The 13,989-nt window shown below is 38.8% G+C and overlaps 1 protein-coding gene across 1 annotated transcript in view; it reads right to left on the bottom strand.

The window, feature by feature from the left end:
• Nucleotides 1–13,989, bottom strand: part of itga4 (integrin alpha 4) — a 150,080-nt gene that overhangs the window by 1,986 nt on the left and 134,105 nt on the right. Inside the window, exons 24-27 of the mRNA XM_073047085.1 lie at nt 10,992–11,108; nt 6,179–6,298; nt 2,960–3,052; nt 920–1,039 (exon numbers count right to left, since the gene is read on the bottom strand). Of these exons, the coding sequence (XP_072903186.1) occupies nt 920–1,039; nt 2,960–3,052; nt 6,179–6,298; nt 10,992–11,108 (450 nt within the window). The remainder of the gene's footprint in view (nt 1–919; nt 1,040–2,959; nt 3,053–6,178; nt 6,299–10,991; nt 11,109–13,989) is intronic.

A 13,989-nucleotide genomic window follows, 5' to 3' on the forward strand; every position in this document is an offset into this window, starting at 1 on the left:
AACGCTGATGACATAGGTGGCTTTTTTTGTGTGTTCGTTTGCATAATACTTGATTCATGATGTTGACCTTTTTTTATCCTCAAGAATGAAACATTTGCCCCCCGCCTCTGAAAATCAAATAGATCGAAAATTCCCAAAAAAGGCAAATCAAAAGTTAAAACGTGGATTATATATCAGTTTCATCATTTTAAAGATACCTTCCGTGTGTACGGGAGGTTGACTGGCTAACAGGAAAAGGAAGGCAATGTTGATAATACATAACAAGTGGTGTGCTCAGAAATGAGTGCTGAACCTCAAGTTTTTTAAAATTTGCGCCAATAAACTGAATTAAGGCATGAATGAAATGTGCAGTCAACACAAATTCAAGTGGAAAAGTAAGTTGTAAAAGGAATATAAGGAAGCTACAAAGGTGTATAGTTCGTTGAGATGAGTGAACAATGGTCTGCAAAGAGAGCATCATATTGGAAAATGTAAAACTATCCACCAGCAGAAAAATAATAAAAATACTTAAAGTATACTGTCAAAATGCAAGCAATGGTAGAGCTATGAAATCGACTGATCCAGGTATCCTACTGTATAATTTAAATTTATAGATACATCAAGTAATTGAGAAAGCTAACTTCTAGAGGAACTAATGTTCTTTTTTGTATATAATGCATTGGAGAGATCACGTATTGAGAACTGAGTACAGAATTGGTTTCCTTATTTAAGGATGGGAGTTAATCTATAAGATATTCAGAACAGGTTGCCTGGACTAATACCTGGAATAGGCAGATAACCTTATGACAAGAGGTAGGATGATTTAAGCTCACGGCTATCAGAAATTCTAAGTTCAGTTTCACTTTGCTGCAGACAGCTGATGTTAAGGATAGAGAGATACCGCTTTTAATTATAAGGAATGGGTTAATATAAATCTCACCTTCCAAAATAAGGCTAAGATATGAAGAAATGCAATCATTATCAAGAGGAAACTGCTGGTAATAATTCCCATTAATACTTTAATTTTTGGTTTAAAATTATAATATGCCTCCGTCGTAACCTGGAAGAAAACAGTAAATTCAATTGAATACGAACTGTAGTCAAAGAGTAACACAAGCAAAGCTATTTTCACAACTTTGATTTCTTAAGTTTTAAACAATTTGGCTCATCAGGTTGCCTGTATAAATTATGAAAGAGAAGATGTAATATCTGGGACAGCTGGATTTTGAAAAGGTTCTAAAAAGGATGGTTCAGCTGAAGGAAGCTCAGTCCTTAGCCCTTAAGCTTGCCCAACAAGCAATTTGTTGTTTCCTGAGTTGCAGCTGTAGGAAGGTTGAGTACCAAATCATGGTGCAGTGGTTTAGGGAGCCAGTCAAGAGGGGGAGAGAGAAGATATGTATTTCTAATTGAGGATAGTATAGTCCTTCCATTCTCTATTGTGCCAAAGACCATGTTGTCTGCCTGATGTCTGGGTTCAGGCCATCTCATCTGCCCTACACAGGAATTTTGAATGGGAGGGGAAAGTATGGATATAGTAAAAGGGAGGGAGAGTGCAGGAGAGGTTACAGAACTCAGCAGGATTAAAAAAAAAAGACAACTTTAGAAAGGGATAAGAATTTAACTGGAGATAACATGGAGACAATATTGAAAAGTCATGAATACAGAGGTGAAGGCGTTATTTTTGAATATACATAATAAGGTAGATCTTGTCATTCAGTTAGAACATCCCAGTTATGATGTTGTGGGCATTACAGAGGCTGAAAGAAGATCACAGTTCTGAATTTGTCATTTAAAGTTACAAATCATATCAAAAGGACAGGCATACGGCCAAAGGGGGTGGGTTGGCTCTGTTCGTTAAAAATTAAATCAAATCCTTAGAAAGCAGTGTCATATGATCAGAAGATACGGAATCCTTGTAGACAGGGCTAACAAATAAAAAGGATAAACAGACCCTGATGATATTTATATACAGACCTCTCAACAGTTGCCAGTATGCAGGGTAAAAATTACAACATGAGAAAGAGAGAGCATGTTAAAAAGGGAAGACAAAATGAGTAAGTAACCAGAAATTTGGGAGTGCCAGGGGCAGAAGTGAGTGTAATTGCTATTGCTAAGAAGGTGGTGCTTGGGAAGCTGATAGGTAGATAAGTCACCTGGACTAGACAAGACCATACCCAAGTGTTCTGAAAAGGGTAGCTGAAGAGAATGTGGAGGCATTAGTAATGATCTTTGAAAAAACAAAGATTCTGGAGTGGTTTTGAAGGACGGGAAAACTGCAAAAGTCCACTCCTCAAGAAAGGAGGGAAGAAAAATGGAAATTATAAAGCAGATAGCCTGACTTCAGTGGTTAGTAAGCTGTTGGAGTCCATTATTAAGGATATGGCACTTTGAGACAGATGAAAAAGTAAGCCAAAGCCAGCATGGTTTCCTTAAGGGGAAGTCTTGCCTGACAAATCTGTTGGAATTCTTCAAGGAAATAACAGGCAGGATAGACAAAGAAGATTCAGTGGATGTTGGTTACTTAGATTTTCAGAAGGTCTTTGACAACTAGATAAAGTGGACATTAAAAGGATGTTTCCAATTGTGGAAAGTTCTAGGACTAGAGGGTGCAGCCTCAGAATGCAAGAATATCCCTTTACCACAGAGATGAGGAGGATTTTCTGATGAGGTAGTGAATCTGTGGAACCCATTGCCACAGATGGCTGTAGAGGCCAAGTCATTTGGTATATCTAAAGTGGAGGTTGATATGTTCTTAATTAGTGAGGGTGCCAAAGGTTGTAAGAAGCCAGGAGAATGGGGCTGAGAGGGGAAATAAATTAGCCATGATTGAATGGACTAATTCTGCTCTCATGGTCTCAAAGACACATCAAGGGCACATTAAGTGGGAAAGACTAAAAATTAATCTAGGGTGTTGAAGGGAGAAGAACATATGGAAAGTAAGTTAATTCTGCTGATTTTACAATAATGAATAAATACCTACAGTTGATTTAATATCTCCTTTTTGAATGATATCAAGATTGCTTCCTGATGATGCAACAGCAGTGGTAAAAAACAGAGTTGACGCAGCAGTATCCTGTTGAAATAAAGTGTGAATTTTATATTGTGTTCAAATACAAAAAAAATTACGGCATCAAGCTTATTTCTGGTAATGCCAGTTTCCCCATAAAATACTTAAATGTCATTAATTGTATTTGCCTCTTTTGAAAGTGATGGATGCTGAAATGTAAGAAATAGCAAAAGCACATTACAGCTGCAAATCCTGTAGATCAATGAACTGACAAAACCTAACTTTAAAAAATATGTCTTGTAGTTAAAAAGGCATACAGTGCATTGGCCTTCATCAATTATGGGATTGACTTTAAGAGCCGAAAGGTAATGTCACAGCTATATAGGACCCTGGTCAGACTCCACTTGGAGTACTGTGCTCAATTCTGGTTGCCTCACCACAGGAAGGATATGGAAACCATAGAAAGGGTGCAGAGGAGATTTACAAGGATTTGCCTGAATTGGGGAGCATGCCTTATGAGAATAGGTTGACTGAACTCAGCCTTTTCTCCTTGGAGCAACGGAGAATGAGAGGTGACCTGATAGAGGTGTACAAGATAATGAGAGGCATTGACCGTGTGGATAGTCAGAGGCTTTTTCCCAGGGCTGAAATGGCTAGCACGAGAGGGCATAGTTTTAAGGTGCTTGGACGTAGGTACAGAGGAGATGTAAGGGGCAAGTTTTTTTTTTACACAGAGAGTGGTAATGGGCTGCCAGCGGCGGTGGTGGAGGCAGAAACGATAGGATCTTTTAAGAGACTCCTGGATGGAGCTTAGAAAAATAGAGGGCTATGGTTAAAACCTAGGTAGTTCTAAGTTAGGGACATGTTCAGCACAGCTTTGTGGGCCAAAGGGCCTGTACTGTGCTGTAGTTTTTCTATGTTTCTATTTCATTTTAAGGACACATCTTTTCTGTCCAGCAACCATTTTCTCCTTCAGCCAAAAACAAGAAATTTTAGGTTAAATTTCTAATTTCCTGGTTATTTGATGAGATTTCCATTTCAGGGAGCAGAACTTCCCATGTCATCTTTATTCTCGCAATCATTTATGTGGTGGTCTCATCCAAATTTAGTAAATTAGACAAAAAAATACCAGCACAGACAGCAATTTAAATTTGAGAAGATCTATTTCTACAGAGTAACTTATTTAAAACATCATCCAACAGTAGGAAGGGAGTAGACAGAAAAATAACCTCAAATCTATCATGAACAAGTGTCTAATGCATCCATCAGCAATAAAGTTGATTGAAGACAGCAAACACCATTTCCTAATTTGCAGGGGCCCTGGCAGGAATATTTAAAATGTCAATATCCACGGGTCAGGTGCCAGAGGATTGGAGGATAGCTCATGTAGTTCCGTTGTTTAAAAAAGGCTCAAAAAGTAAGCTGGGAAATTATAGGCCGGTAAATTTGACATTGGTAGTAGGTAAATTATTGGAAGGAATACTAAGAGATAAGATTTACAGGTATTTGGATAGACAGGGACTTATTAGAAACAGTCAGCGTGGCTTTGTGCGTGGTAGGTCATGTTTAACCAATCTGTTAGAGTTTTTTTGAGGAAGATACCAGGAAAGTGGATGAAGGGAAGGCAGTGGATGTTATATACATGGACTTCAGTAAGGCCTTTGACAAGGTCCCGCATGGGAGGTTAGTTAGGAAGATTCAGTCGCCAGGTATACATGGAGAGGTAGTAAATTGGATTAGACATTGGCTCAATGGAAGAAGCCAGAGAGTGGTAGTGGAGGATTGCTACTCTGAGTGGAGGCCTGTGACTAGAGGTGTGCCACAGGGATCAGTGCTGGGTCCATTGTTATTTGTCATCTATATCAGTGATCTGGATGATAATGTGGCAAATTGGATCAGCAAATTTGCTGATGATACAAAGATTGGAGGTGTAGTGGACAGTGAGGAAGGTTTTCAAAGCTTGCAGAGGGATTTGGACCAGTTGGAGGAATGGGCAGAAAAATGGCAGATGAAGTTTAATGCAGACAAGTGTGAGGTATTGCTCTTCGGAAGGTCAAACCAAGGTAGAACATACAAGGTAAATGGTAGGGCACTGAGGAGTGCAGTAGAACAGAGGGATCTGGGAGTACAGATACATAATTCCCTAAAAGTGGCGTCACAAGTAGATAGGGTTGTAAAGAGAGCTTTTGGTACATTGGCCTTTATAAATCAAATTATTGAGTATAAGAGTTGGAATTTAATGGTGAGGTTGTATAAGACATTGGTGAGACCAAATTTGGAGTATTGTGTATAGTTTTGGTCACCTAATTACAGGAAGGATATTAATAAGGTTGAAAGAGTGCAGAGAAGGTTTACAAGTATGTTGCTGGGACTTGAGAAACTGAGTTACAGAGAAAGGTTGAATAGGTTAGGACTTTATTCTCTAGAGCGTAGGATCTGTGATAGAGCGTAAGTGATTTGACAGAGGTGTATAAAATTATGATGGGTATAGATAGAGTGAATGCAAGCAGGCTTTTTCCACTGAGGCCAGGGGAGAAAAAAAACAGGTCATGGGTTAAGGGTGAAGGGGGAAAAGTTTAAAGGGAACATTAGGGGAGGCTTCTTCACGCAGAGAGTGGTGGGAGTGTGGAATGAGCTGCCAGATGAAATGGTGAATGCAGGCTCACTTTTGACATTTAAGAAAAACTTGGACAGGTATATGGATGAGAGGGGTTTGGAGGGATATGGCCCGGGTGCAGGTCAGGGGGACTAGGCAGAAAAATGGTTTGGCACAGCCAAGAAGGGCCAAAAGGCCTGTTTCTGTGCTGTAATGTTCTATGGTTCTAATTATGACCTTTTTCATATAATGAGACAAAATAATTTTTGACCGTCGCTCTTAATTCTTAATATTTAGAAAACTTTAATTGCATATTTATAATTCGTGTTGTCAATATTATTTATTATTTGTAGTTTGTCTTTTGCACATTGGTTGTTTGTCAATCTTTGTCTATGTATAGATTTTGTACATTCTATTGTGTTTCTTTACTTGTAAATGCCTGCAAGAAAATGAATCTCAAGGTAGTAGCGGTGATATATATGCACATACATTGATATTAAATATACTTTTGAACATTAATTAAATACACCATATTCACCATAATTTATAAAAGCAATATTTAAAAGATGTCAACTATGCTAACACAAAATACTTACTGACGCCAGAAGTTCATAGTGGAGTCTCATAACAATATGGATGGATACACGTTCCCTACTTTCAATATCTCCAAGCTGGCATCTAATGTTTACACAGGAAATTCCATGTCTGGAGCACGACTGTTTAAAAAAAATATTTCAACTTAATAAGTAAAAAGTTGAAATTCAAAAGTGATTGTTTAAAGTGACAGTTCTTATTTAAAGAAGGTCAAAGAATCCATAAGAAAGAGAAGGATTGAATTTACACAGCAGTTTTTAAAAAAGGGGTCCAGGGAACAGCTAAGCCCAAAACCAATGTTTCACCTATTCACAAGAGCAGGTAGCAAATATTAATTACAATCAATCAACACAAATTATCGTGGTTTAGATAAATGATAAATGAATAGATACCATCAGTCAGTAGCTAATAATCTGATCTCAAGTCTATTTAGCTGTGTTTAACATAAAGTAATATCTGATACAAAGGATAAATATACCTAATAAAGCAAGAAACTTCCACAAGCTTAGAGAAAGAACAACTCTAGTTTTTCATTGCTTTTTTTCCTATCTTTGAATCAAATGTGAAGTATTGTCCTGTACTGTTCTATGTTCTATTATTTATAAAATCAGTCTGAAGGTTTTGAGATATCATGCAGTTAGTTAAAGCCACTCATGAAAAAAAGCTGTAAGGATGATCCAAATCCTACAAAGGGATATAAATAGATTGATCAATTGATTGAGCAGGTGGCAGATGGAGAAAGCATCATTCTCTGAAATTCTTATCCAAGCTATTCACTGCTAAGAGAAACTGGGTTGTATCTTGTTGGTAAATACCATTAGTTCTAAGCTTAATGTCAAGGATAATCTCCATAAATGAAATTCAGGACTTTAAAATTTATGCATTAACATGCAGAAGCTCCAGAGAAATTAGTCAGTGAATATGTGGGAAGATTTTATAACTGGACTATGTACAATTAGGCACAAATAAGGCAAGTTGCATTTTTTAAAAAACTATTTGGTGCAAATGTCTTAATTAGTTAAATGTTTTAGAAGCTTTTACTTACAGTTAATGGCTTTAAATTCTATTTTATTTGTAATGCTCTCAAGGATTTGTGGCATTCAAAATGTCTGAAAGCTCTGACTGAAAAAAAACAAAGCTGTAAATGATGCTTTGCTGTTTATTACTTTTTCTCAGGAGTTTCATGAGCATGGCTTATTCTGGCCTGTCTACATGATCCAATTATGTGCAAATGTAGGGCATTGCAGATTCTCTGAGTCAGCAAGCTCAGCTTTACTAATCTGATCCAGGAAAGCATGAAATCCATGGAATGGGTGCAAAAGCCAAGTACATGTTATTTTTTAAACTGATGGAAAACTAGTAAAATATAGTGTACAGATGGACAGTGTCCCAGAAAATAAATGTGCAATTAAGAAGCTTAAGGAAGCAGAAACTCAAGTTTTGAGGAATGAGAGGACAAGCAAAATTTACAAAGTAAATACCGATTAAGATGCTTCTAATGCTCATGGGCCTGGAACTCACGGCATTTTCATGATAAGAACTGAGATAAATTGAAATTGTTTCAGATTTACAGTCAGAACTCAGAAATTGGGGATTATAAATCTGTGATATTGATTACCCAGAGAAATGAATGCCAAGTCATCAACTATTAAAGCTGAGACAGATGTATCATAGTAACATAGAAAAACTACAGCACAATACAGGTCCTTTGGCCCACAATGGGGTGCTGAACATGTACTTACTTTAGAAATTACCTTAGGGCTACCCACAGTCCTCTATTTTTCTAAGCTCCACGTACCTATCCAGGAGTCTCTTAAAAGACCCGGTTGTATCCACCTCCACCACCACCACCAGCAGCCCACTCCACACACTCACCACGCTCTGCATAAAAAAACTTACCCCTGATACCTCCTCTGTACCTACTTCCAAGCACCATAAAACTGTGCCCTCTTGTGATAGCCATTTCAGCCCTGGGAAAAAGCCTCTGACTATCCAGACAGTCAATGCCTCTCTTCATCTTATACACCTCTATCATGTTACCTCTCATCCTCTGTTGCTTTAAGGAGAAAAGGCCGAGTTCACTCAACCTATTCTCGTAAGGGATGCTCCCCAATCCAGGTAACATCCTTGTAAATTTCTGCACCCTTTCTATGGCTTTGACATCCTTCCCTGCAGTGAGGCCACCAGAACTGAGCACAGTACTCCAAGTGGGGTCTGACCAGGGTCTATATATATATATATATATATATATATATCTGAAACATTACCTCTCTACTCCTAAACTCAATCCCACAATTGATGAAGGCCAATGCACCGTATGCCTTCTTAACCACAGAGTCAACCTGCGTAGCAGCTTTGAGTGTTCTATGGACTCGGACCCCAAGATCCCTCTGATCCTCCACACTGCCAAGAGTCTTACCATTAATACTATATTCTGCCATCATATTTGACCTACCAAAATGAGCAACCTCACACTTATTTGGGTTGAACTCCATCTGCCACTTCTCAGCCCAGCTTTCCATCCTATCAATGTCCAGCTGTAACCTCTGACAGCCCTCCACACTATCCACAACATCCCCAACCTTTGTGTCATCAGCAAACTTACTAACCTATCCCTCCACTTCCCCATACAGACCAGTTATAGAAATCACGAACAGCAGGAGTCCCAGAACAGATCCCTGAGGCAGACCACTGGTCATTAACCTCTATACAGAATATGACCTGTCTACAACCACTCTTTGCCTTCTGTGGGCAAGTCAATTCTGGATCCACAAAGCAAGGTCCCCTTGGTTCCCATGCCTCCTTACTTTCTCAATAAGCCTTGCATGGGGTACCTTATCAAATGCTTTGCTGAAATCCATATATACTTAGTCTTCTGCTCTTTCTTCATCAACGTGTTTAGTCACATCCTCCAAAAAATCCAATCAGGCTCATAAAGCATGAGTTGCCTTTGACAAAGCCATGCTGACTACTTCTAATCATATCATGCCTCTCCAAATGTTCATAAATCCTTCCTCTCAGGATCTTTTCCATCAACTTACCAACCACTAAAGTAAGACTCACTGGTCTATAATTTCCTGGGCTATCTCTACTGCCTTTCTTGAATAAGGGAACAACATCTGCAACCCTCCAATCCTTCAGAACCTCCCCCCATCCCCATTGCTGATGCAAAGATCATCACCAGGGGCTCAGCAATCTGCTCCCTCGCCTCCCACAGTAGCCTGAGGTACATCTCATCCAGTTCCAGAGATTTACCCAACTTGATGCTTTCCAAAAGCTCCAGCACATCCTCTTAATGTCTATATGCTCAAGCCTTTCAGTCCACTGTAAGTCATCCCTACAATCACCAAGATCCTTTTCAGTAGTGAATAATGAAGCAAAGTATTCATTAAGTACCTCTGCTATCTCCTCTGGTTCCATACACATTTTTCCACTGTCACACTTGATTTGTCATACTTTCTCACATCTTATCCCCTTGCTCTTCACATAATTGTAGAATGTCTTAGGGTTTTTCTTAATCCTGCTTGCCAAGGCCTTCTCATGGCCCCTTCTGGCTCTCCTAATTTCATTCTTAAGCTCCTTCCTGCTAGCCTTATAATCTTCTAGATCTCTATCATTACCTAGTTTTTTGAGCCTTTCGTAAGCTATTCTTTTCTTTTTGACTAGATTTTCAACAGACTTTGTAAGCCACGGTTCCTGTACCCTACCATCCTTTCCCTGTCTCATTGGAACGTTCCTATGCAGAACACTACGCAAATATCCCCTGAACATTTGCCACATTTCTGCCGTACATTTCCCTGAGAATATCTGTTCCCAATTTATGCTTCCAAATTCCTGCCTGATAGCTTCATATTTCCTTTTACTCCAATTAACGCTTTCCTAACTTATCTGTACTATTCCTCTCTAATGCTATGGTAAAGGAGATAGAATTGTGATCACCATCTCCAAAATGCTCTCACTGAGTGACCTGACACCTGACCAGGTTTATTTCCCAATACCAGATCAAGTACAGCCTACTCCTCTTGTAAGCTTATCTACATATTGTGTCAGGAATCCTTGCTGAACACACCTAACCAACTCCACTCCATTTAAAACCCTGGCATCTCCCTACAGCAAATCAATATTTGGGAAATTAAGATCTCCCACCACGACAACCCTGTTATTACACCTTTCTAGAATCTGCCTCCCTATCTGCTCCTTGATGTCCCTGTTCCTTGATGTCCATGTTACTAAGTATCCTTTCAAACACCAAGTGAAAAAAGGAATATAGTAATTAGATGGGAAAGTAAAGTCAGTTAATCTTTCCCAGAGACACACTGTTCAGAATGACCATGTCATATTTGACTCCAAGTTGGCCTTTTAATCACCTATCTGTATGACCACTACAAACTTCCACCATCAAAACAATGCCCAGCCCCAGTGCTGCCTCAACATATTTGTTGTTGAATTTCTACATTCAATTATTTCACCATGCATGGCATGTTTTCTGCCTTCCAGCTTCTATGAACTTCTCATCCAAAATTTAACTGCTTGTATTTGTAATCATACTGCTGCTTTATCTGCTGAAATATGACTCGGAAAACTAACTTTGCCTCATAAGTCTCCTTTGAAAACCCTTGACACTTCATCAGAAGCATTACAAAAAAAAAAATCCTGTTATTGTGTTTTAAATCTTAATGTATAAATGCAGGTGATGCTTTCTTGTACTGATTTATTTTTACTCTGATCAGTTTGAAATCATTCTAAGAATCCATTTTTTACCGTTTCATCATTTAAAACCTGGTTCAACTCAATTAATTTTATATTGATGCTTACCAATTCTTTGGTTCCATACTTGTTGACAAAGTTAAACATTTGATGAAGTAGTGATACATCAGGCAGGTTAGTACAGTTTTTCAAATGTTCCTCAAACCAACACTCTCCATGGTTAGGCTGTAAAAAGAAAAATTAAAACCTTAACAAAATGAGATTATGCTAATATTCAACCAAACTGAAACAATTTGACTTCTACATATCAATTGGGTGAGATGGCAAAACAATAGTCTGATAAATCCTTTCATGTGAGAGGTGTGAAGCAACAACCAGTAAGAGTGTAGTTGAGATAAAAGAGTGAAATCCAATGCAAAACTTTTAGAGTCAGTCATAAAAAACAAAGCAGGCCCTGTGGCCTACTTAGTTCATGCCAAACTGTTATTCTACCTAGTCCCATCCACCTGCACCTGAACCGTAGACCTGTACACTTCTACCTATGTAGCTTCTCTTAAATGCTGTCATGCACCTGGCCCTGACACATCTAGAAAACAAGGAGACTTGGGTCAGATTGCTATTTCTAGATTTCAGTGCAGCATTCAACACTTGTCCCACAGACCTTGGTGAATAAACTCCTGCTCCTCAGCCTAAATGTACCACTGTACAACTGAGGGTGTTGGACTTCATAACGAACAGACCTCAGATAGTCAGGACGCACAACTGCTCCTCCCTCCCCATCACCCTCAACACCAGTGCCCCCCCACCCCGGGCTGTGTGCTAAGCCCACACATGACTGCATGATCAAACACCCAAATAATCACATTGTCACTTTCGCAGATGGTACGACAGTGGTGGGGCTCATCACCAACAGCAATGAGATGGCCCACAAAGAGGAAGTGGAGGAACTTGAGGCCTGATGCCAGGCAAATAACCTCTTACTTAAATGTCAATAAGACAAAGGAGATAGTTATCGACTTAAGGAGTACTCGCATCATTCATATCGCCATTTACATTGGCAGAATAGTAGAGGAAATTGAAAGTAGTTTCAAGCTATTGTGAGTGTATATCATGCACAACCTCTCATGGTCCAAGAATTCATCCTACGCAGTCAAAAAAGCTCACCAATGCCTCTGTTTTCTGAGGAGGTTGAAGAGAGCTGGGCCTTGCACATCCATACCCACGTCATTCTACCCATGCAGAATTGAGAATATCCTAACAAGCTGCTTCACTGCTTAGTATGGAAACTGCACTGTGGTGGACAGGAAGACTCTACAAAGCTGCCCAGTGCATCACCTGCACACCCACCATCAAGGGCATAGATACAGAAAGTTACCAGAAAAGGGCCAGTAACATCATGAAGGACTACCCTGCAAACGGACTGTTTGTCCCACTTCCACCAGGGAGGAGGCAATGTAGCATACATGCCAAGATCACCAGACTCACAAATTGTTAGTTTTCCCAGGCAGTAAAACTGATCAAAACCTCCACCCACTAACTCCACCACTACTTGATTATTTCCTAGCAGTCACTTTATGTACAGATTAGTATCACTTTATGGACATAGATTCAATGTACATAAGCTATCTGGTGTATTTATATTTATTGTGTTTGTTATTATTATTGTGTTCTTTATCTTTGTGTTTTCTTCTGTGCTGTATTGGATCTAATGTAACAATTATTTTGTTCTCCTTTACACATGTATACAGGAAAAGTCATTAAACAATCGTCAATCTTGAATTGAACCTGCATCTACCACATCTGCTGGCAGCTTTTTCCACACTCACACCACCCTTTGAGTGAAGAAATTCTTCCTTGGGTTCCCCCTTAAATAATTCACTTTTCACCCTTAACCTCTAGTTTTAGTCCCAACCTCAGTGGAAAAGCTTGCTCGCATTTACCACATGCCTTCTTTCAGCTTTCTTAATCTTCTTCTTAAGTGTTTTCTTGCATTTCTTACATTACTCAAGCATCTCATTTGTTTCTTGTTGCCTATACCTGCTATGCATTTTCAACTTCTTAACAAGGTCCTCAATCTCCCTCGAAAACCAAGGTCCACTAAAACTGTTAGCCTTGCCTTTTATTCTAAAAAGGAACATGTGCCCCAACCTTTGTGTAATCCACAATATTTTGAAGCCTACGTTTTACTGAAGTCCAGTATTTCCAGAAACACCATCTCTTGTATGAAAAATTGGAAGAGAAAAGAAATTCCTTGAAGCAATCCTGCTGTTTGGGGAGATATTAAAGAACTTATGGCTCTTTTAAACTTTGATCTACACAAACTGTCAGTTCTTTATTTTATTAATTTTGGGAGAGATAATCATCTACCATATAAATGCAGGTCTTTCTAGTGAGGACTTCCATGAGTACTCTTGTTTTAAACAAATTTAGCAGGTGCATCAAAAAAAAGATTGTTCTTACTCACTTCTAGTTTACAATCTTTTAAATTCAAGTTAATATTAGCTAATTGAATTTTAAATTCATGCTCAATTTTATAGAAAATTTTCTGCTGCTCTAAAAATTTCAAAATACTAAAGATCTTCCTTGTCAGTACATCTGCACAAAACTACACCTCTTCTCCAATCATTCATTCTTACGTCATCATTACTTTCCCTCATCAATACAAACTAAGTTTTGTATTATGAATCTACTTAAATGACCTCACTTTTTAAATGTTGGTAATTGGATGGTATTATTTAAAGATATTCAAAAAGGGTAGGAGTCAAAGGAAAAGCTGAAATTTATCAATACATTAGTATACTATTCACCTGTAATGTGGTAGAGCATCTTCCACTCAAGAAAAGAAAAGCAAAATTGTAATTTAAATAGGACAAGTGCACAATGAGAAGTAATCAATTATGACACCACCATCGAAGCAAGAAAACCCAGTTTTCCATCAGTCCATCATGGATAAAGCCCTCCCCACCATAGAGCACATCTACATGGAGTGCTTTCACATGAAAGAAACATCCATCATCAAGAACCCCCAGATCATGCTCTCTTCTTGCTGCTGTCATCAGGAAAAAGGTTCAGGAACCAGGTCTCACACCACCAGGTTCAGGAATAG

The sequence above is a fragment of the Hemitrygon akajei genome, chromosome 5 (assembly GCF_048418815.1).
Source record: "Hemitrygon akajei chromosome 5, sHemAka1.3, whole genome shotgun sequence".
NCBI classification, from domain to species: Eukaryota; Metazoa; Chordata; class Chondrichthyes; order Myliobatiformes; family Dasyatidae; genus Hemitrygon; species Hemitrygon akajei.